The sequence below is a fragment of the Puma concolor genome, chromosome E4 (genome assembly GCF_028749965.1).
Source record: "Puma concolor isolate L17-30 chromosome E4, mPumCon1.1.hap2, whole genome shotgun sequence".
NCBI classification, from domain to species: domain Eukaryota; kingdom Metazoa; phylum Chordata; class Mammalia; order Carnivora; family Felidae; genus Puma; species Puma concolor.
In genome coordinates, this window is record NC_141683.1 from 47,723,208 (window position 1) to 47,746,149 (window position 22,942).

The 22,942-nt window shown below is 36.8% G+C and overlaps 1 protein-coding gene across 3 annotated transcripts in view; it reads left to right on the top strand.

The window, feature by feature from the left end:
- HMCN1 (hemicentin 1) overlaps positions 1 to 22,942 on the top strand; it is a 482,690-nt gene that overhangs the window by 326,843 nt on the left and 132,905 nt on the right. For all 3 annotated transcript variants that reach the window (XM_086694136.1, XM_086694137.1, XM_086694138.1), the window contains 7 exons: positions 1,478 to 1,574; positions 5,457 to 5,579; positions 6,662 to 6,823; positions 8,221 to 8,502; positions 11,846 to 12,013; positions 16,462 to 16,575; positions 17,146 to 17,232. In XM_086694136.1, coding sequence (XP_086550262.1) covers positions 1,478 to 1,574; positions 5,457 to 5,579; positions 6,662 to 6,823; positions 8,221 to 8,502; positions 11,846 to 12,013; positions 16,462 to 16,575; positions 17,146 to 17,232 — 1,033 coding nt within the window. The remainder of the gene's footprint in view (positions 1 to 1,477; positions 1,575 to 5,456; positions 5,580 to 6,661; positions 6,824 to 8,220; positions 8,503 to 11,845; positions 12,014 to 16,461; positions 16,576 to 17,145; positions 17,233 to 22,942) is intronic.

Below are 22,942 nucleotides of genomic sequence, written 5' to 3' on the forward strand. Positions count from 1 at the left end.
ATCCATTTTAATTTTATTTTTCTGTATGGTGTAAGAAAGTGGTCCAGTTTCATTCTGCTGTCCCGTTTTCCCAGCACCATTTGGCAATCAGTAAATCTTCATCCCTCCTCTCTATGAATTCTTTATGAGATGATTTTAAGGACCTGGAACCCCAGGTTTGCATATGTTTATCAACAATTATGTGACTTTAGGCAATTTATTTTTTTAATCTTTAAATTTCTTTTCAAACATTTTTTTAAGTTTATTTTTAAGACAGAGAGAGTGGAGTGGGGCAGGGGCAGAGAGAGCGGGGGACAGAGGATCTGAAGCAGGCTCTGAACTGACAGCAGAGAGCCCAATGTGGGACTTGAATTCACGAACCATGAGATCAAGACCTGAGCCGAAGGCAGCCACTCAACCAACTGAGCCACCCAGGCGCACCAAGGCAGTTTAAATCTCCGAAGTGGTCCTCGTTTTTCTTAGTAAAATAAGTAGGTTAGATTTTAAGTACTCTTTCAGGTCTAATATTCTTGGGTTCTCCATCTGTGCTTTGATAAATTCCAGCTCTCTTTGTTCACATCAATCCATTAATAAGTGTTATTCAGTGCTTACTGTGCACCCCTAGTACACGAAATACCTTCAAAGATCAGTCCAACTCTAATGATTCTCTCTTTTGAATGTTTAAGCAATTGATTGCAAACTTATTTAGCAATCAATCACATACTGTTTGTCGTACCTCTTATGTTATCTTGTGTTATGTATTCCTTGTTTATTATTGAACACTTTTTAAAAAATATTCATGTACTTTATATTCTTAACTAGGTTGTAAAATCACAAACTATATGTTACACTATACTTCTTGGTATCTTCTAGCTGTAATATCTGGTACAAGGTTCTTAATAACTGCTAAATGGTCAATGAATAAATGATGAAGAGTGTTGATGCATGTTGCAGATAAATATATGGAAAATGTTTACTGATACTCAGTTATCTATCAGGCACCAAACTAGCTGCCAGGAGATTGAGACTAACTGCATATAATGCTTGGCTTAAAGAAGCTTGCAGAAGCAGTATGGGGAGAAGACATGTAATAAGTCAAAATAAAGGTGTTATTTTACTGAATGATATCCTAGAAATATACAGATTATCTATTTTAAAGCCTTAAATAACTTACTCAGAAATTAATTGTGACTTGTTGCTATTTTATGTGAACTTTATTTAATTATATGTAAAAGGCCTTTCTAGACCTTCAGCCACTAATATTAATTACATTAAAATAAAGTATGATACATGTAGATAAAAATTATTGAATCTTGATTCAAGTGTTGAAAGTAGGTGATGGGCATGTAGCCATACATATTACTATTCCCTCTCCTTTTCATATGTTTGAAAATATTTAGAGTACACATGAAAAATAAGTCACAAATAACATTAATAGAAAAATTCCAATTACTTATGAAATAGAAACTGAGGTTTCAAAATATGGTTTTGTTTTTAGATTGAAGATGCTCAAGTTCAAGACACTGGTCGTTACACTTGTGAGGCAACAAATGTTGCTGGAAAAACTGAGAAAAACTATAATGTAAACATTTGGGGTAAGTGTGATTATATGTAATTCCTTCAAAATCAATCATAGGTAGACTTCCTGAACCTAAGCATATTGGTTATTAGAACTTTGACATGGGACAATTCTCCTCTCCTGCCTGAGCTTATACCTTTAGTTCTTGCAACCAGGATCTTCTAACGATCGAGCTTTCTCCATGAACTGATGATGGCTGAATCAATTGAAAGAGGTCAGAAGGCCAAATCATGCACATGGATTTTGTGTGTGACAGAGAGAACACCTGTGCTTGCTTGGTGGTGGGATTACTCTGCTGACCAGTGAGAAAAGCTGTCCTCACTTGAAATTCTACCATTTGTTATCAACTAAGATGATTCCTGGGAATTATCACAACTGTACTTGGCTATGACTATCTGCTAATTGTTAAAAAGTGCTCCAATTTCCAGTATATTCACCTTTATTTTATTTACTTGTTTAAATTCACTTATAACGTATCATGCCACATTTCTTTGATTGTATTTGTTTAAACTTTTTAACTGTTGAGATCATGAGCTGAAATTTACCTTTGATTTATAAAAGTTTATTCAAAACCACATTTTTAAAATCCAAATAGGTAGAAGAAGTAATTTGATTCCAGTGGAGAGCACATATCTTTTAAAACTTCAAAACTCTGAATTTATATGTAGAAAATAATTAATTATAAATCATTATCATTGAGGAAGGTTATGAGAAGTGCTATTATTCACCCTGTGAAATGATTAATTTACCTTTAAAGAGTAAAATTTACTAAGTAGTAAATTTATTTACTACATATTAGTTATATATCATTAACATCTATCCCTACCTCCTTCCATCCTGTTTCTTCCTCCATTGCTCCTTCCCTTTCTTTCTCATTTCTTTCAAATGGGAAAAATATTCTTGTAACTCCCAGTCTGGACAAGACACTGAACTAAGTGTTGTCAAGTAAAGAAAGTGTTGTCAAGTGTTGAAAAAAAAAGAGAAAAATTAGAGCTGATGATCAGTTAGAAAGTGAGGTGAGAAATTCATTTTTGCAATGGTATATTGAAGATGTGTATAGAGTGTCCCTGTGAAGCTGTCCTTTGTGCAGTCAGGAATACAGGCCTATAATTTAGGAGAGAGAGAAAAAAAGAGTTAAAATGTAAAGGTGGAGACATGAGTATATATGTGGCAGTCAAGATCCCATAGAGAATAAGAAGAATGTGCACAGAAGAACACTGTAGACTCTCACACATACAATATAAAAAAAGAGACAGAAAAAGAAACACAAAGTGAGAAACTGAGAAGGAGCAGTCAAAGAGGTAGGGGAAAACTTGTGTCATGGAAACTGAGGACAGTGGTGTTACCAAAAGAAAAACATGGACAACAAACGAGTTGGACATATGGATGGGTAGGTGCATGAATGAATAATGTCACATATTTCAGAGAAATTAGACATGAACTACAAAGTGTAGTTTACAGAAGAGAATAATGCCCCTTTAAAGGAAAGCAATTTAATAGGGGAAAGCAGAATGCAGTAAATATAAGAATAAATGATTGAGGGGAGAAAGTTGAGACATCAAGGATAAATTCACTCAAAAAAAATATTTATCATGTGCCTCTGTGTTCTAGGCACTATGCCTCATGTAGTCATAGAGAAGTTAATGAGAAAGACAAAGCCACTGGTCACACAGAACATGTAGTCTGCTGCTACATAAATATCTTTAAATAGACATTTAAAATTAAACCTCCTAAGAGATTACAGGAGTATTTGTGGGAAGACATATCAGGGCTCATGACATCTAATTGAGATTTTAAGGATAAGTAGGCATTAGCTCTCTGAAGAGGATGGAAGCATTACAAAGACCTGGAGAATACTGTCTGTGTTCACTGAGGCAAACATCATTCACTATGGAGCCTGGTATGGGGCTGAGGAGAATGAGAAGATCTTGGGTAGAAAAGGTTAAAAAGGGAAGATTGAAAAGAATGTCTAAAACCAATTTTTAAAGTAGGTATTTGATTCTTAAAGTGATAGGATACCATTTAAAAGGATTTATAGAAGGCCTGGGGTATTCAGATCTGTATTTTGGGAATAAAACATATAAACTCTATTAGTATTTAAGAAATTGAATTAACAGAATTAATTTATCACGTGGAGAGGTGTGAAAACAAGAAGAGTAAAGGAGGGATGTCACTGTGGGTTGGCCCTCTGGGCCATGTGGACAGTAGTGCCCTTTTCTCAGAGAAGGAAGGTGGCTGAATTCAGTTGTGGGCAAGATGAGTTTGAAAGTGCCTCTGAGGCATCCAGATAGAGATGTTTAGTAGTCCGATACAAAAGTCTAGATCTCAGAGGGGGTCTACATTACAGATACAGATTTGCAAGTATTTATGTCAGTGGAAGCCACAGGAGTAGAGAAGGGTAGCATTTAGGTTGGAGAGGGTATACTTATAGTAATCTGTGTAATTGTCATTTTCTTCTGTAGAACTTTCTATCTGTGGTATAGGTGATGACAGAGTAAACTATACGATTCATCCAGAGAAAGAGAGTTGTCAAATAGGAAGGGCAATAGTGCAATGCAGTTGAGAATATTGACAAAGGAGTAGTTGAAATTATTGATCATGAAATCTAAGCTGGATAGAGAAGTCAGTAAATAAGAGTAGGCAGCTGGATTGGGAGGTTCCTGAGAGGTGAAAAGACTTGAGATTCAATTAAGTCAATGAAATGAGAATTGGGAATAATTGAGTGAAAGAGCTACAAGGACAGAGCAGTAGGAGAAACGTAGAAGAGGAACATGAGGGAGAAAGGGATGAGCAAATCAAGGAAGTGACGTCACGGTGGTTTGCCTGGATATACTTGTAGATGTTGAGTTCATACAGAGTAATGGCAGATTTCCATGTGAAGAAGGATAGAAACAAGTGTCAAATTCTTCAATGAATAGAAAAACAATGCTTAAGGGTGCCTGGGTGCTCAGTCAGTTAAGCATCTGCCTCCTGATTTCAGCTCAGTCATGATTTCATGGTCATGAGATTGAGCCCCGCCCGCATTGGGCTCCATGCTCAGCTTAAGATTCTCTCTCCTCCTCCCTCCCATCTTCCCTCGAAAAGAAAAGAAAAGAAAGAGAAGAGAAAAGAAAAGAAAAAGAATGGTGGGTTCACAGATGATGGTGAGGGAGAAAGAGAAGTAAATTGATGGCATGAGCCTCAAAGGAATAGGCTTTCACTTGGGGGTGGTTGAAGTTGAACGGTGACTGGAAGCTGGATTGAGGGGTGAGGAGGATTCTCCCACTCCGCAGCTCCCAGGAGCTTGGAAAGCAAGCATCTGTCACCTGATAATACTGCAGCCAGAGAAGGATCTTGAGAGCAGAGTTCAGCCAGCAAATTCTGACTCAGCCTCCTTGAGAGAACCATGGGTAGTCAGGGTTCACTTGAAAGGTTCCAAAGAGAAACTAGAGGACAGTGGGGAGGCAGGCTATGCATTCTAGACCAGGTAACATAGCCATTTCTTAGATCCAACCCCTTGTGTCTTTTCTTTACTACAACGTTGTAAGCGTGATATTTTCCAGTTCTCTTCAGCATCTGAGACATCAGAACTGGCCTGGCACAAATGACAGTTAATTTTAAATTTGGTAGGTGCTTTAGATTTTGATGCAAGAAGTCTATTTATCTGTAATACATTTGCTTCTTTTTAGCCGCTCTGGATATTTTGTTAATTAAGTTTCTATCAGTGAAAATGGGAAGTCTGCTAATAGGTATTTAGTCTACATCTTACAGTTGACTTTTAATGTGTTATTGATATGTCAACATCAAGTGCTAATTACTTCCTTGTGTCATTTGAGTGAGAACCTTTTTTTTTTAATGTAAAGTATTACAGAAGTTTTATGTTAAGTTAATGTAAAAATTGTCTTTTTTCATCTTTCAGTACCACCAAATATTTATGGTTCTGATGAACTTGCTCAACTTACAGTCATTGAAGGGCATCTCATTAGTTTACTGTGTGAATCAAGTGGTATTCCACCCCCAAATCTCATTTGGAAGAAAAAAGGTCAGTTTTCACCCTTAACATTTATAAAATTAAATATAAATTTTAAATGAATTTATATTTTATGTGACAAACATGTCACTTTATTAACAATTTCCCTGGGGTCTGCATACTAAAATACTAGATAGCAGGATTGCTTTATTTTAAATGTATAGCATGTGATACTTTTAGTATCTAGCTGAAGATCTTTAGTTTTGAATCTGTTCTCCAGAAAAAAAAAATAATTTTCTGTATTAGTTGATTGCTTTTTAATCAAACGCATTATAGAGTGGTTCTAATGATCAAGAGTCCAACATTCAAAGAAGTCTTTTTTCTTCTTCAGAATAGCTTTAAAAAATATTTTCTATAACAAGCAACATTGCTGTATTTGTGACAGTTTTGCAGTGTTAGGATTGAATTCTGCAGTTGAACAAACTTTCAACTTACTCATCAACAAATATTTATATGTATCCATTACCTATCAGAGAGATCATGTATATTTTTAGTTGACTTTTAAAATCATTTTTGTGGGGCACCTGGGTGGCTCAGTGGATAAGCGTCCAACTTCAGCTCAGGTCATGAGCTCATAGTTCATGGGTTCGAACCCCACATGGGGCTCTGTGCTGACAGCTCAGAGCCTGGAGCCTGCTTCAGATTCTGTATCTCCCTCTCTGTCTGCCCCTCCCTTTCTTGCTCTGTCTCTCTGTCTCTCTCTGTCTTTCTCTCAAAAATAAATAAACATTAAAAAAATTAAATTAAAATCATTTTTACTGTTTTAATATTTTACTTTATTTTTCTGTTTTCTTTGAAATGCAATATTGATTGAAAGAAAAATTTGCAGAAGATAATCTTGATAAATATCTTCTCTTCTTTCTCTTCCTCATGCTCCTTCTTGTCTTGTTTTTCTTCTCCTCGTTGTCCTTTTCCTTCTTCTGTTTTTCCTCTCCTTCCTTCTCCTCCTCCTTCTTTTTGCATAGGATTGTTTTGCAGTGTCATCTGCCTTTTAGGTACTTGAACTAGGACATAAATAAATATACTTATCAGAGTATATACACAAAATGTTGTATGTTTTTGCTTCATATTCTGCCATTTTGTTTTCTTTTCAGGCTCCCCAGTGCTGGCTGATTCTGCAGGGCGAGTCAGAACTTTATCCGGAGGCAGACAGTTACAGATCTCAATTGCTGAAAAATCTGATGCAGGGCTATATTCATGTGTGGCATCGAATGTTGCTGGAACTGCAAAGAAAGACTACAGTCTGCAAGTTTACAGTAAGTTATTGACTAACCAGACTTTGGCACAATTTTCTTTTAACCTTTCTGTCTTTCATATTTACTTTTTCTTTATATCTTTAAGATACATTCAAGGCAGTGTGATTATAATATAACTATCATGAGACCCACAAATTTAAATTGTGCTGACATAAACAAAAAACAATTGCTTACTTCTGTTATTTATTTAGCAATACAGCTGTCCACTCTGCATCAGCTTGCCAATGGCAGACGCATCGATGTGGTTGTATTGTGTTGTGGGCAGGATAGTGGATGTGTGGAATGGGGAGAGATAGCATTGTATCATAGGGTATATTTGCAGTACGTAAAAATACCTTATTTTAAAGATTAACTTATATATGATTTGAATGTTTTAAGTATTTAAATTATCTCATTTAACCTTTACATGAGCTATGATGGGAAGCAAAATTAATGCCTCCATTTAAATGTGTGGAAACCATAGAGGTTTCCATGACTGGCCAAGGTCACACAGCTCGATTGTGGTAGAAGTGGCACTAGAACACAAGGTTACTAACACTGGCCCATTTTTCTTCCCCCCCACACACACACATATTTATTAGTAAGGGTCTAATTTTTTTTTCTTAGAATCAGTATCAGGTAAATTTAGCTGCAAAACTACAGAATAACTGGCGATCAGTGGCTTAACCAATTAGAGACTTATTTTCTCATATAATGAGAAGCCCGAGGTTGGCAGTCACTGGGATTGGTCAGAACCTTAACTCATATCAGGACAGGAGGGCTAGGATTCTCCTGGCCCTTTCTTTGTGGTATCAACATCATTGCTGCAACTGTGGTATCAAGTCCACATTGAAGGCAAAAATAAAGGTAAGGAGTGGTATTTTTTCCTTTCATCAGGAGAGCAAAAGTATTCCAGACCCATTCCCCTCACCCCCTATGCCTACCCAGCCGATCTTTATTTAGATTTTATAGGCCTGAATTGATTCATGTGACCACCTCAAGTTTTAGCAATAGTCTCAGCTTTTCCAGCTCCCATAGTGGAAGTTAGAAGGAAGAAAGGAATTCATTGTGAGCGAGGCTCCTGTATCTATTTTAATGTTAGTCCTAGGAAGACTTCTGTAAATTAGGGCTATGAATGACAGGTTCAAATGTTTGTGTAACTTGTCAAAAAGCAGGGAAAGTAGCAAACACAGAATTCTTTTTTTACTGTGTTGATAGTTTATTCTAAGCATGAAACCATTTAGAAACATTGGAGAAGAATTCAACATCTCAATATAGCAATGCTGTCTGTTAGCTTTGGGTCTCTTCTTTAGTAGTTAATATTCGACACCAAAAATGAATTTAACTTTGATAATAATTCCTATGCAAGACTGGAAGCAGACATTTCCTACTTTATTATTTTTTTCTTTTTTCTTTAGTTCGACCAACAATATCTAATAGTGGCAGCCACCCTACCGAAATTATTGTGACTCGAGGGAAGAGTATTTCCTTGGAGTGTGAGGTGCAGGGTATTCCTCAACCAAAAGTGACCTGGATGAAAGATGGCCGCCCCTTGACCAAGGGAAGGGGAATGGAAATATTGGATGAAGGTCGTATCCTTCAGCTGAAGAACATTCATATATCTGATACAGGCCGTTATATGTGTGTTGCTGTGAATGTAGCAGGAATGGCTGACAGAAAATACGACTTAAGTGTACATAGTAAGTATAAAGAAGCTCAATAAGTCTATTCACTGGCTCTTATAGTCTATAGCATCCTGGATAGGAGATTTAAACCTTCTGTGTTGAGTCTTTTATTTATAGCCTATGATTTTCTACATATGTACCTCTTTTCTGGATCAGTCCCATCATTTATCCTTCTATACCTGACCTCCCATTTCTTAGCTTGCTGAAACAGGCATATATTGGATATTCTATTAGAAAAGCACATAGTGAAGTAGATATAATTGTCTAATTATCTTCTTCAAGTACTTTTGGTCCAGTGCTATCCCAAGTAATATTCCTTAAGTCTATTTTCCAAATTTGCTGTCTTGGTTTGAACAAGCCTAGGTTCCTTAGAGCTTATGGACTCAGCATCAGTTGTTCATGAGTTTTACCAAAGTCAGCTTTAATATTTTAATTATTGGGTCATGAATGTCAATACGAATACACCAAACATACATGTACTCAGGGACAGTTTTTTGTATGCATATAATTTGAATTGCAATTTTAATTTTTTCTTTGTTTTTTAAATTCAGTTTATTTAAACAAAAACAATTTGCCACCCCACCCCACCCCACCCCACCCCACCCCACCCCCCCACACACACACACCACACACACACCTTTGACAACCATCAGTCTATTCTCTATATCTATAAACTTGGTTGTATTTATTTGTTTGTTTTTAGATTCCACATCTAAGAGCGATCATACAGAATTCGTCTTTCTCTGTCTGACTTATTTCACTTAGCATAATGCCCTTGAGGTAGTTTTGTTCTTTTTTTATGGCTGAACAATAATCCATTGTATATAAATCCTTTAATTTCTTTATCTATTCATCCATCAATGGACACAGGTTGTTTCCATTGCTTGGCTATGGTAAATAATGCTGCAATGAACATGTGGGGGCATATATTTTTTCAAGATAGTGTTTTCATTTTCTTCATATAAATACCCAGAAGTAAATTGCTGAATCACATGGTGGTTCTATTTTTAATTTTTTAAGGAACTTCAGAAAACCTATTTCTCATCATGGCTGCACCAGTTTACATTCCCACCAACAGTGCACAAGCATTCTCTTTTCTCTTCATCCCCCCTCCTTGTTATTTTTTGTCTTTTTGATAATAGCCTTTCTAACAGGTGTGAGGTGATATTGCATTTTGCTTTTGATTTGTATTCCCTATTGATTAATAATGTTGAGTACCTTTTCATGTACCTATTGGCCATCTGTATGTCTTTTTTTTTTTTTTTTTTTTGATGTTTATTTATTTTTGAAGGAGAGAGAGAGCGTGAGGGGGAAGGGGCAGAGAGAGAGGGAGACACAGAATCTGAAGCAGGCTCCAGGTTCTGAACGGTCAGCACAGAGCCCAACACAGGGCTCAAACCCATAAACCACGAGATCATGACCTGAGCCAAAGTCGGAGGCTTAACCAACTGAGCCACTTAGGCGCCCCTGTATGTCTTTTTTTTGGAAAAATGTCTATTCATATACTTTTCCCATTTTTAATTGGATTGTCTGTTTTGGGCTATTGAATTGTATGAGTTCTTTATATATTTTGTATATTAACACCTTATCATATATATGATTTACAAGTAATTTTTCCTGTTTGGTAGGTTGCCTTTTCATTCTGTTGATTATTCCCTTTGCTGTGCAGAAGCTTTTTACTTTGATGTAGTCCCAATAGTTCATTTCTGCTTTTGTTGCTTTTGTTTTCGGTGTCACATTCAAAAAATCATCTTAATATCCTATGTCAAGGGGCTTACTGCCTATGTTGCCTTCTAGGAGTTTTATGTTTTCATGTCTTGCATTCAAGTCTTTAATTCATTTGAGTTAGTTTTCATGTATGGTGTCAGATAGTGGTCCAATTTCATTAGTTTGCATTTGGCTATCCAATTTTCCTAGCACCATTCATTGAAGAGACTGTCTTTTCCCCATTGGATATTCTTGGCTCCTTTGTCATGAATTAATTGACCATATATGAGTGGGTTTGTTTCTGGGGTCGCTATTCTGTACCATCGATTTTTGTGTCTGTTTTTATGCCAATACCATGCTGTTTTATTTTTTTTTTTAATTTTTTTTTTCAACGTTTATTTATTTTTGGGACAGAGAGAGACAGAGCATGAACGGGGGAGGGGCAGAGAGAGAGGGAGACACAGAATCGGAAACAGGCTCCAGGCTCTGAGCCATCAGCCCAGAGCCCGACGCGGGGCTCGAACTCACGGACCGCGAGATCGTGACCTGGCTGAAGTCGGACGCTTAACTGACTGCGCCACCCAGGCGCCCCTACCATGCTGCTTTAATTGCTATAGCTTTGTAGAATAGTTTGAAATTAAGTAGCGTGATGCCTCCAGCTTTGTTCTTTCTCAAGATTGCTTTGGCTATTTGGGTTTTTTTGTGGTTCCATATAAATTTTCGGATTGTTGATTCTATTTCTGTGGAAAATACCATTGGAATTTTGATAGGGATTGCATTGAATCTGTAGATTAGTTAGTATGGACATTTTGATAATATTAATTCCTCAATCCTTTTATTTGTGCCTTCTTCAATTTCTTTCATTAATGTCTTATAGTCTTCAACATACAGGTCTTTCACTTCCGTGGTTAATTTATTCCTATGTATTTTATTCTTTCTGATACAATTGTAAGTGGGATTGTTTCTTTGTTTCACTCTCTGATACTTAATTATTCATGTATAGAAATGCGATAGATTTTGTGTATTGACTTTGTATCCTGCAACTTTAATTAATTCATTTACTAGTTTTAACAGGTTTTGGATGGAATCTTTAGGAATTGCAATTTTTAAATCTATAGAAACAATGATAAATTTAATAGACACTATCTTATAAGTTGAATCCAATTAGGACATGCACAACATCCAGTATTAATAACCTGTGGTTTGCAGCCAGTGTATGAGCCAAAGTTAACAGAATCAGAATATAAAAGAAAAGAGGTTTCAATATAAAGCATCTTTTTCTGTTAGATTACTTTTAATTTTTAGGATTAGAATTATTTGTTAGAAAATTCTGCCCATAAGGAGGTCATAAATCCACATTAGAGATTTACCAGACAAGATGAATGACTCAGAAAATCATTCACCACCAAGAGAATAATGGCGTGAAAGTCATTTACTGCTATGAGTGGGGGAAAAGTGACATTTTTTACCTCCAGCAATGTCACACTAAAAATACTGCTGCTACTAATAAGCTCATTGTTGTGGTTGCTTATTTTGCTTACTTTTCACCAGAAAATGGAAGTCTAATTATTAGCCATAGGCTGTTGAGGATTTGGTTTTTGATATATATTAGCTACTTTATTTTCCTTTTCTTGTTTGTTTTATCTTACAGCCCCTCCAAGCATCATAGGAAACCATGGGAAACCTGAAAATATCAGTGTCGTGGAAAAGAACTCAGTGTCCCTGACTTGTGAAGCTTCCGGAATTCCCCTGCCTTCGATTACCTGGCTTAAAGATGGGTGGCCTGTCAGCCTTAGCAGTTCTGTGAGAATTCTCTCAGGTATTAGAAATTTTCATAGCCTGATAATCTGGATGGCTTCATATGGCTACAGTTTCTCCTTAATTTCTCTCTTTTATTTTTTCTTTTTGATCTAATTGCTTACTATATTGCTGGTCATATTAAGAAAAAATATTTAGAAGGACATCAGAAGCTCTATGAAAAGGGGGAAAAATCTGTAAATATCTCTAGATCTTTTTAAAAAAGAAATCACGGCACTTTCTTATTACTTAAATCATGGGGATGTCAGAACATTCATGCTACAGTAAGTACCAATCAATTTGAAAAGTGAGGAATGAAGAGAAATACTGAAAATGAAGCCAGAGTCTAGAATGAATCATATTTTATAACAAATCTCCGTAACCAAGTATTTCATTTGAGTGAGTTTTATATTTTCAGGATGGGTTAGTTTCCTATGAGCTAAGACTTTATCATTAATGTAAAAGGGATATTCAGCTTCTCCCTCATCTGATTATATAAAAAAATCTATTAGTTTGTCCTTTATAAACCAGGGTAAGCATGCAGAGAGGTGTCTCAAGGCCATGCCACAGGAGTCTGTGCTTAGCTCTTTTGGGAATGAGTCTGTGCTTCACTCTTTAGGTCTTACACAGACCAAGAAAACAATGTTGCCAAACTGTGGTTAATAAAGGGCTTGGATACTGAGAAGAATACGTAATATGCTGAAATGAAGGCATCTGAATTCAAACACACCTCACCTTGAAACTTTAGAGTTAAGCCTAACAAAATGGAGTTAAACAAACTTCTGCACTTACATTAAAAACATGATGATGGGGGCATCTGGATGAGTCAGTCGGTTGAACTCCCAACTCTTGGTTTCAGCTCAGGTCATGATTTCACAGTTTTGTGAGTTAGAGCCCTGAATCGGGCTCTGAGCTGCTAGCACAGAGCCTCCTTGGGATTCTCCCTCCCTCCCTCTCTCTCTCTTTCTCTCTCTCTCTCTTTTTCTCTGCCCCTCCCCCACTTGTGCTGTCTCTCTGTCTCTCTCTCTCAAAATAAACTTAAACATTTTTTTAAAATGATGAAAATTAGGCTGAAATTTGGCTTCAGAATTTTTCAAGAAGAGCTCTGAATTGTGTTTGTGATTCAGTATACATTAACAGTGTAATGTGGTCATCAAGAAAATAAATCCAGTATTTTGCCACATTAATAAAAGATATTTTCATTAATTAAAAAAAAGAAAGAGACCAATTGTATTCTGGACTTAACTTACTAGGAAGACTGGAAGGACCTATTGATAATATTTTTAAAGAAAGGTAACCATGATAGTACCTTATTGCAAAATAATTTACATTTCTGATTGTATTTAAGGTGGAAAAATAAACCGTATGTAACGTTATGGTTACATAGTGAAAATTAAATTTAAAGACTTGAAGAACCATGGTGCAGAAAAGAATTATGTTGGATGTGTCTAGTTCCAGAGGCTAAAAGTAATGCCAGTTTATGGAAGATTCTAGGGACAGATTTGGGTCTGAATATAAGCAACTTAAAAAATATCTATATTGTTAAAAGTTAAGATGAACTATTCTTTAAGTGACGTCTTGCCTCTAAATTTGTTCAAAGTTTCAATTCCCACTTTTGAAGACTTTTTCAGATAAGATCCTTTCCTAGTTTTGAATTAGTTCTAAATATCCTAAGGTCCCTCTGTTTTTTTAAGGTGTTGGTCTATAAATGATAGGACCTTGATGAAGAATTTATATTGCTATAATTATTGTATTTATTGCCTATAATACTCACTAAATTTACAATTCCAAAAAAGTTACTTTGTTCACTTCTATTTCTTCACCTATAAAGTGAAGATATTAATAATATTTGCCTCTTAGGGCTTTTGTAAAGTTGAAATGAGTTCATATATGTAAATCAGTTAACACGAGCATCCAATACATGTTCAGTATTGACATAGACAGTCAAGTAAAAGGTTTGGATGTCCCTGTCCTGGGAAATTTTCCTATTTCCTTAACTATATTACTTTCCTCTGCACAGGAGTCCTACTCTCTATTGATCTTAGGAAATGCATACGAATGACAAAGGCTTTATTACAATTTGGCTACCAAAAACCTGAACACATTATCTTCTTGTCTTGAAATCATTCCTCATATTTTTGGCTTCTTTTTTTTTTTAATTCTCAATTGCTGAAAAAGTAGGAACTCTTTTTAAATATAATAGCTACACCAGGGCTCCTGAAATGAAAAGGGCAAGATAGTAGTGATGTACTGCTATCACAAAGAGTGATATGCTCTGGCTTATTCTAGATTTACAGGAGTGGTGTTTTGGTTTTATTTAGTCTTGTTTTGCTTGACAAGCAGCTGGAGATCCCTGAGTGAACACATTAAAAGTATTTGACCTCGTGGCGTTGCCAAAAGAGTCATTCAGTTTTACAGTCTGAACATGTGTATTGTGCAATAGTTGAATGAGAATCAGATGAATGGCATATGACTTGCTTGGTCCTTGGTCTGCTGCACACTTCTGTTTCATTAAGATTAGTTCTCCTGAGACTAAGTACAGATTTTCTGAAAGCAATATGTTTGTGAAGGTCATTGTTTTGAAGTTATCTGCCAAGAACAGATAGCTGCTATAAAAATTTAATAGGTACAAGAAACATCTCCATTTAAGTATAACTTACTGTCAGATCTTTTGTTTCTCACTGGATTAAGTGAGAGGACCAGGAAACAAAAGAAAGATCATGAGATTTAGGAGGTTAAGGTTTGCAGAGCTAGAAATAACCCATAAAAGTTGTATTGTGTTAATATCTCTCAGCTGGAATCGTATTATGGTCTCACTAACTTGGCAGTGAGTACCTGAATCCCTGCCGAATTAACACAAGTTTTTTTGACATGTTTACACAATTTCTGTATTTAACTTTCTTTATTTAAATTCAGTTCAGAAAAAAAAAAAAAAAGATTGAATTCAGGTAATCAACTTTGTCTAAATAAGTTACTACCTAGCTCGCCTTTCAACGGGTTGAAGATAGGAAGGTTGCTTACAGGAAAAGCTCAGTGACATCTTGTGTTTATAAAAACAAAGCAGATGGACTCTCCTGAGAAATCCAGAGCCAGGTGAATATTTACATGAAAATTCCATGTTTAACCATTTCCATCTTTTTAGTTCAAATTCAGAGTACTAAGCAAAAATGTACCAGGTAGAAACGTATTACAAAATCTAAGACATGAGTTACTTTTTTTTTCTTAGACTGTACTTCTCAAATGGTTTCAAGGACTCTCCTCTCAGTGTGCCTTAGTTTTCTTCAAGCTTTGCTTCAGCCCATTTACTGGCTCCTCTTCCTTTGTCCTTCAGGGTGTGACTAGACCCTTCAGCATATCAGAGCCTCCTTCTCAGTCTACAAGCATTTCATAGATGCAGAATCTTTTTTCCCTACATAGAAGTACAAAACATAAAATGTAACAAAAGCAGAGTTGTGCTAGTCAGTCAAGTGACGCCCACAGACTTTGATCGAAATGATTCTAGGACTCCATGATACTTAGGTGAAGACCAGTAGTTGGTCTTCATGGTTTCCCCCATTCCTTATAGAGTGATGTCACCATAGTCTGGGTTACTTGTGTAGTTCTTTTTCTCACATTCCCGTTTCATATGCCCAGTGGCAAACTGGGAATCTTTTCCTAAATGGCCTGTCACAGTTGTCTTTCTAAAGCACAGATCACATCATGACGTTTTTTTGTTTACACACTTCCATAGCTTTTAGTGAGCATGATAAAGTCCCAATTCCATAGCAAAGCATTCAAGGGGCCAAAGTGTCTGGCCCTACTCCAACTAGTCTTATCTCTAAATATTGGCTTCACCTTCTCTGATTCTTTTTTTTTTTTTTTTTTTTTTAGAGAGACAAAGAGGGAGTGAGTGGGGAGGAGGGGGGAGAGAGAGAGAGAGAGAGAGAGAGAGAGAGAGAGAGAGAGAGAATCTCAAGCCGTCTCCACCCTCAGCTTGGAGCCCAATGCAAGACTCAATCTCATAACCCTTGGATCATGACCTAAGCTGAAATCAAGAGTCGGACACTCAACCTACTGAGTCACCCAGGCTTGCTTCCCTCACCTTTAAGTACCACAACCCACATCTGTTTTCTCCTGTACTACCTCATTCATAGTCTACTTAACAGTGGTTTCTCTCAACTCCTCTATGTGTTAAAGTATACTTGCCTTTTAAGATTATGTTCAAACATCACCTCTCTGAAACTCTGTTTCTTGCCTGCTGTCACCTAGCATTGCATTAATGTTTTTATCCATTCAACCAAAAAATTATTCTGAATTGCCCTTTCTGTTTCATATAGACTTAAAACATGATTTAAAAAAAATACTTGACTTAAATGAATGTTTAAGGCCTTTGAAGCATATTGACTGAATTTTATCTAAATTGAGCATTAGTTGGCCAACTTGTAAAGTTATCGATTTCTTTTGGAGTCATCTGGTGGTTTGCTTCTCTAGGAGGCAGGACTCTGCGGTTGATGCAGACCAGAATAGAAGATGCGGGACAGTATACTTGTGTTGTAAGAAATGCAGCTGGTGAAGAAAGAAGAATCTTTGGGCTTTCAGTATTAGGTATTTTTATAATTTTCAGTTGGCTTAATGCATTCTGTATGTACATTTAAAATTTATCTACAGCTTGATCTCACATTCATATATTCTTTGGCCCCTGGGCTGATACTTTTGGCAATAATTCAGTGTTAGAATAATTTTGGATGTAATTAGTTGGATTAAAATGCCTGAAATGCCATGTCTTTTCAGTTCACAATTGTTCAACAATATTTTAAGACTCTGTTTCATGTGAATATTTATCAGAGTTACAGTGGGAGAAATAAATGTCTAATAAATGTTCTTATCAACTTGTTGGCATTTTTATCCAGACTTTATAACTTATGTTACAATAAAATTCATTATAAGTGAATTCATGGCATATAACTTTATACTATATCTAAAAATTGGAATTGATCAAAATAATGTTATGACATTATTCTAGTAAACAAATAATGAGAATTTGGGGATTTGTTTTAAAGGTTATAGCTTATAAAAATATAAACAAAGATGCTTATAAAATAATAATCCTGCTGTTAGAATAGTTGCTTACTTTTTCTGTTTTTTTCTGCATTTAACTTTTTTTTTTTTTTTTAGTGCCACCTCGCATTGTGGGCGAAAATACATTGGAAGACATGAAGGTCAAAGAGAAACAGAGTGTTACACTGACTTGTGAAGTGACAGGTAAGGGACTTAGCTCTTGTATTCCTGCTGTTCCTCCACTCACTGATTATTTATTGCCTCCACTATGTATCTTAATTAGTTGAGAAAAAAGTCAAACTACTATAATAAGCATTTGAAATTGAATTCTAGTTGAGTAGAGCCAATAGAAGTATAGGAGGAAATTTCTCAGATTCTCTGGAGATGAGAATATTCCAGGGTGCCTGGTAGCTCAGTCGGTTAAGCATCTGACTCTTGATTTCAGCTCAGGTCATGATCTCACCGTTTGTGAGATCCAGCCCTGTATCAGGCTCTGCCCTGGCAGCGCGGAGCCTACCTAGGATTCTCTCTCTCCTTCTGTCTGCCCCTCCCCCTCTCAAAATAAATAAATAAACTTTAAAAAAACAAAAGAATACCCCTACACTGAGGAAAGGAAGGAAGAAGGGGTGGGTGGGGGAAAAAAGAAAGACACATAGGTCTTTTCTTTCAATTCAATAAATTATTGTCTTTTTAAAAATTCTGCTTCTGCTTGTATATAGAGAAACAGAAAAGATGTATACAATATACGTATATACATATATACACACACATGCATAGATAAAGAAAGTGTGATGTACACACACACACACACACACACACACACACACACACATTTTCTTTATCCATTCACCTGTCAATAGACACTTAAGTTGTTTTCATATTTACCTATTGTGAATAATACTGCAGTAAACGTGGGAGTACAGATATCTTTTTAAGACAGTGGCTTTGGTTTTTTTTAAATATATGCCCAGAAGGAGAATTGCTGGATCATGTGGTATTACTATTTTTAATTTTTTGAGATCTCCATAATGTTTTCCAAAGTGGCTGTGCCAATTTACATTCCCACCAACAGTGCACAATTGTTCCCTTTTCTCACATCCTCGTCAATACTTGTTATCTCTTGTCCTTTTGATAACAAGTCATTCTAACAAGTGTGATGTAATATCTCACAGTGGTTTTGATTTGCATTTCCCAATGATTAGTGATGTTGAACATCTTTTCATGCACCTATTTGTCATCTGTATGTCTTCTTTGGAAAAAATGTCTATTCTGGTCCCTTGCCAATTATTAAATTTTATTATTTGTTATTGTTTGCTATTAAGTTCTTTATATATTCTGGATATTAATCCCTCATCAGATATGTGGTATGCAAATGTTTCCCCCCATTCCATAGGTTGCCTTTTTATTTTGCCAATGATTTCTTTTGCTGGGCAGAAGCTTTTTAGTTTAGGACTCCCATGTCATAGACTCTGGGTCTGGAGTTCTCTCTTGTCCAGCAAGAGAGGGGATGCAGGATTGAAATGCCAGAGAGGGTAATGTCCAAGAGGAGACAAGAGCCCTGAATAAGGGTCCTTGCTCTGTTTTTATTAGGATCAGAAATCTTACCAGCGTGATGGGCATGCACAAAGAGACAATGAAACTGAACATTAATTCATGGGCGTGGGGGAAAGTGGGTTTGAAGATATGCAGTGTTAGGGGTTTGGGTCAATACAAAATAAAATTCTGGTGCTGGGTGGAAGGTTGTTTACAGCAGATGTGAGGCACCGCCTCTGTTTACCTAAACTGGCCTAGGGACAAGAAAGACCATGCTACTTCAGGGTTAATAAGGCACCGTTCTTTTGCTAATTAGCTCCACTCCAGGCAACTTGCCCTGCTGTGGTCTATAGCCCTGTTTACCTGTTTTTGTCCTTCCTTCCAGTGAAAGCAGCTTTCTGCTATTGTACTAAATTGGAGGGTGTTTCTGCCCTGAAACCTAATCTTGTTTACCTCATCTTGGATGTTTTCATCCTGAGATTTCCTGTTCCTATACCTTTGTCCTATTCTGAGGGCCTTTGCCCTGTTTACCTAATCTTGTTTACCCAAACTTGGGTGTGTTCATCTTGTGGCTTTCTAATTCTTTATGCCTTGTTAACCCATCAGGGCAAGCTCAGGGAATTCCTAAGCTTATTCCCTACAGTTCCCCCTTTTTTTGTTTTTCTTGGTTCTTCTAGTTTAGTGTTTGAGGACCATCATAATGAGCTCCTGGTCCTTTTGCTTTTGGATGGTTTGGAGGGTGATTCTGCAAATACGTAAAAAGAGACACAGTAAAAGCATACCACTTCCCAGAGTTATCCACAGTTTAAGATGAGTGCTGGCTGTAAGTGAGAAAGGATTTGGGTCACGCCACATTGCCCAGGAATCAGCCCACTCATTTTTAAGTTAGTCTTCTGCATATTGTAGCTGTTGATACAAGTCATATCTAAGTTTCTATATTGTTAGAGAGGTAGGGAGAAAAAACACTGTGAAGGTGTGTCTGGACAGCATCCCAAGCTTGGGAGTGATTATAAGGTATGCCAGTCATGCAAATATGCTGGTAGTTAGAGTCGCAGGACAGTTTGGAGTGAAGGAACAAGGCCTCCTGTCTTTTTCCAATAAATTCCACTGCAGCCTCAAGAGCTTTGAGGCAGGCCAAAACTTGTCTATCAATAGAAGTTTGACTTATAAATTCTTTGGTAGTGTTGACCATAAACTTATTAAGGACATGGTATGTTTGGATAGTATGATGCAGGAGATTCCAATAACAGTGGCAGAGACCATAGCGCCTACTGCTGCTAGGATGCCCATGATTAACAGGCCAACAAATCTTTTTTGCCTTACGAGTGTTGAACAAACTTGGAAAGTGTGCCTAGTCCTGATGGATGCATATAGGGCTCAGAGCTATTACAGGAACCCAGGCCGAGATGCGCTAAGTACTGATAAAGAGGAGATATTTAATTGGGTAATGTTATAATTATTTATGCAGGACATAAACCAGCCCTGGGAGGTAGAGATATTGTAATTATTTTCTAGTTGTTTGATCTGTAAAGTGGAGGTAGCAAAGAGAACATAGGGAGAAGGGACGCAGGTAGTGGTCCATGCAAATTGATGGTTGTTCAAGGAAGCCCAAGTTATGTTAATATGTCGATTTACGTAAATTTCACCATGGCTAACAGTACAAGTGAAGAAGGGAAGGCCTAGCTTACAAAGATTAACAAACCGGTCCTTTTAATTTCTCTTTATGTGCATTAATTAAAGGGCCTGACAAGCTCTGTCTTTCCAGAAAATATTGTCCCTACTAGACTGGTCATAGGATATGGTCTTATTTGAATATTTTGTTTCAAGGTGTCCTCTAGGACCCCTTCAATAATAGTCCAATTGCCCCAGCGAAGATTATGCTCAATCTCTCCATAACAGGTTGTCCAAGGAATATTATTCCAGGGGTGGTCTGAATATTTGAGACTAGAGCAAGCTATAACATTAGGAGTGTGAGATATGTTTGTTTTTTGAGGCAAATCAAAGCTTGTGGCTGACAAAAAGGTAAAATTCTCTGGCCTTGTAGAGGTTTTGGGCTGTACACATAAAAGCCAGTTAATTTTTAGTTTGCGACAAACAGATAAATTGCTAAATTTAGTAACACACACAGGAGGTGCTGGAAGAAGCCACCAATGAGGTCTTGGCATATAAAGCCAATACTCTTGTTCAGTTTGGAAGGGCCGGTTAAGATTGGCTCCTTCCATGAACTCTGCCATTATTGCTAATAGAAATATCCCAGGCTAGGAGTGTTAAGCTATCAAATATAGGTAGGTTAAGGAGATGAGCCCAATATGAATATTGAGCTCGGCCTGGACAAATGAGGGCAAGGAGAAGAATCAGGGTTACATATATCAAATTCTTGTTAATGATGGAGATCATGGCCATCAGATGCGAATTAGGGGCATATGCAATATCATTGTGTTGTAAGAGGATGACAGCCTGGTTAGACAGGCGTTTAAGGCTTCCCCATGTTATATCAGGGGCAAAAACTTGTGTTTGTGGCTTCAGGATGAGGAGTCCATGAAGAGGCTTCTTCCATCTTGAAAAAGGGGGGCAGTGGTTGCTCATTCAGAGTCATTCTCTGGATGTCCTAGTTCACTGGAAGATATCCTGGGGGTCTCCACTATGGCATGGTACAGCTTCACCAACCAAGAGGGAGTCCACAGAGGTCCAGAATCTGAAAGAACACAAGCATATCCTCGACCCCAGGTGAGAAGTTCAGTGGGCCCAGTCCGCGTGAGCCCCCCTTTGGGGATTTTGGATAGCACCACCATAGGGTGAGAGGGTTTATCTGATTTTGAAGAATGTCATTCAGCTGCAGTTAGTACTTGAGGATTAAGATTTTAAAAGTTAAGAGTAATCATAGCACTATCAAGAAGGAGCTGAGGTTATAATGCAGACAGCCAGGGGTATCTCCCCCCTTTTTGTTTGTTTGTTTGTTCTTTTACATATTTTTGAGCATATTATGTGTTCATTTTATAATTGCTTGGCCTTGTGGATTATAAAGAATGGGTAATTCCAACCAAGGCTTAAGTAAAAAAAATTAAAAGGGTGTGTTGTCCTGTTGTTTTACCCTTTTTGTTAAAATTATATTTATTTATATACTTACTTATTTTACTTATTACCATTAACAAAAATGTATTTTCGTTTTTTAGATCCTATATATCTCTTACTTTTTTATATATGAAGTTACTTATTTCCATTAGCCTTAATTACATATAGCAGAATTTTAACTCTTAGAAACCTTAGTCTCCAGTGAAAACTAGGTAGTAACCAATTGTGAACTGTTATATCAGAAATTTTTTAGGTGGCAGACTTATGAATCCATTAGGCATATAGTATGTTTTTTTAATGGATTTAAATATTCTTAGTTTGGGTTTTTTTTTTTGCCATAAGACATCAGAAGCATAAACCTATGTTTAGTAAGCAATGCTTCAGCAGTCCATTTGATTTGGAAGAACCCTAAATGTCTGATGAACTTAATTTGATTTAACATTTAAGCAAAATGTTCAAGTTTTAGGTTACCAAAGACCCTGAAAGCTATTTTAACAATTACTCATGAAAACTATGAGACAAAGTTAACCATTTACTCTAAGTCATCCTCTTGCTAACAAATTGGAACAGAAATAACAGGAGCTTATTTGACCTTCAGTAAACCTTAGTAGAATTAAGGTGTATTATTTAATTCCCTGAGTTTGCACCGATGGGTTAACAAGGCATAAAGAATTAGAAAGCCATAGGATGGGGCACTTGGGTGGCTCAGTCAGTTGAGTGTCCCACTTCAGCTCAGATCATGATCTCATGGTTCATGGGTTCGAGCCCCGCGTCGGGTTCTGTGCTGACAGCTCAGATCCTGCAGCCTGCTTTAGATTCTGTCTCTGACTTTCTGCCCCTCCCCCACTTGTGCTCTGTCTCTCTGTCTCTCAAATAAATACTGACCTGTAGTTTTCTTTTCTTTGGTATCCTTACCTGACTTTGGTATCAGGGTAATGCTAGCCTCCTCTTCAATTTTTGAAAGAGTTTCAGAAGAACTGTTGTTAATTCTTCTTTCACTGTTTGGTAAAATTCACCAGTGAAACCATCTGATCTCTGCTTTTCTTTATTGCAAAGTTTTTGATTATTGATTCAGTCTCCTTACTCATTGGTCTGTTCAGATTTTCTGTTTCTACATGATTCAGTCTTGGCAACTTATATGTTTTCAGGAATTTGTCTTATTTATTCTAGGTGGTCAAGTTTGTTGGCAATAGTATTGATAGTACTCTCATAATCCTTTGTATTTCTATAGTATCAGTTGTAATGTCTCCTCTTTCATTTATAATTTATTTATTTGGGTCTTCTGTCTGTCTTTTTAGGACAGCTAAAC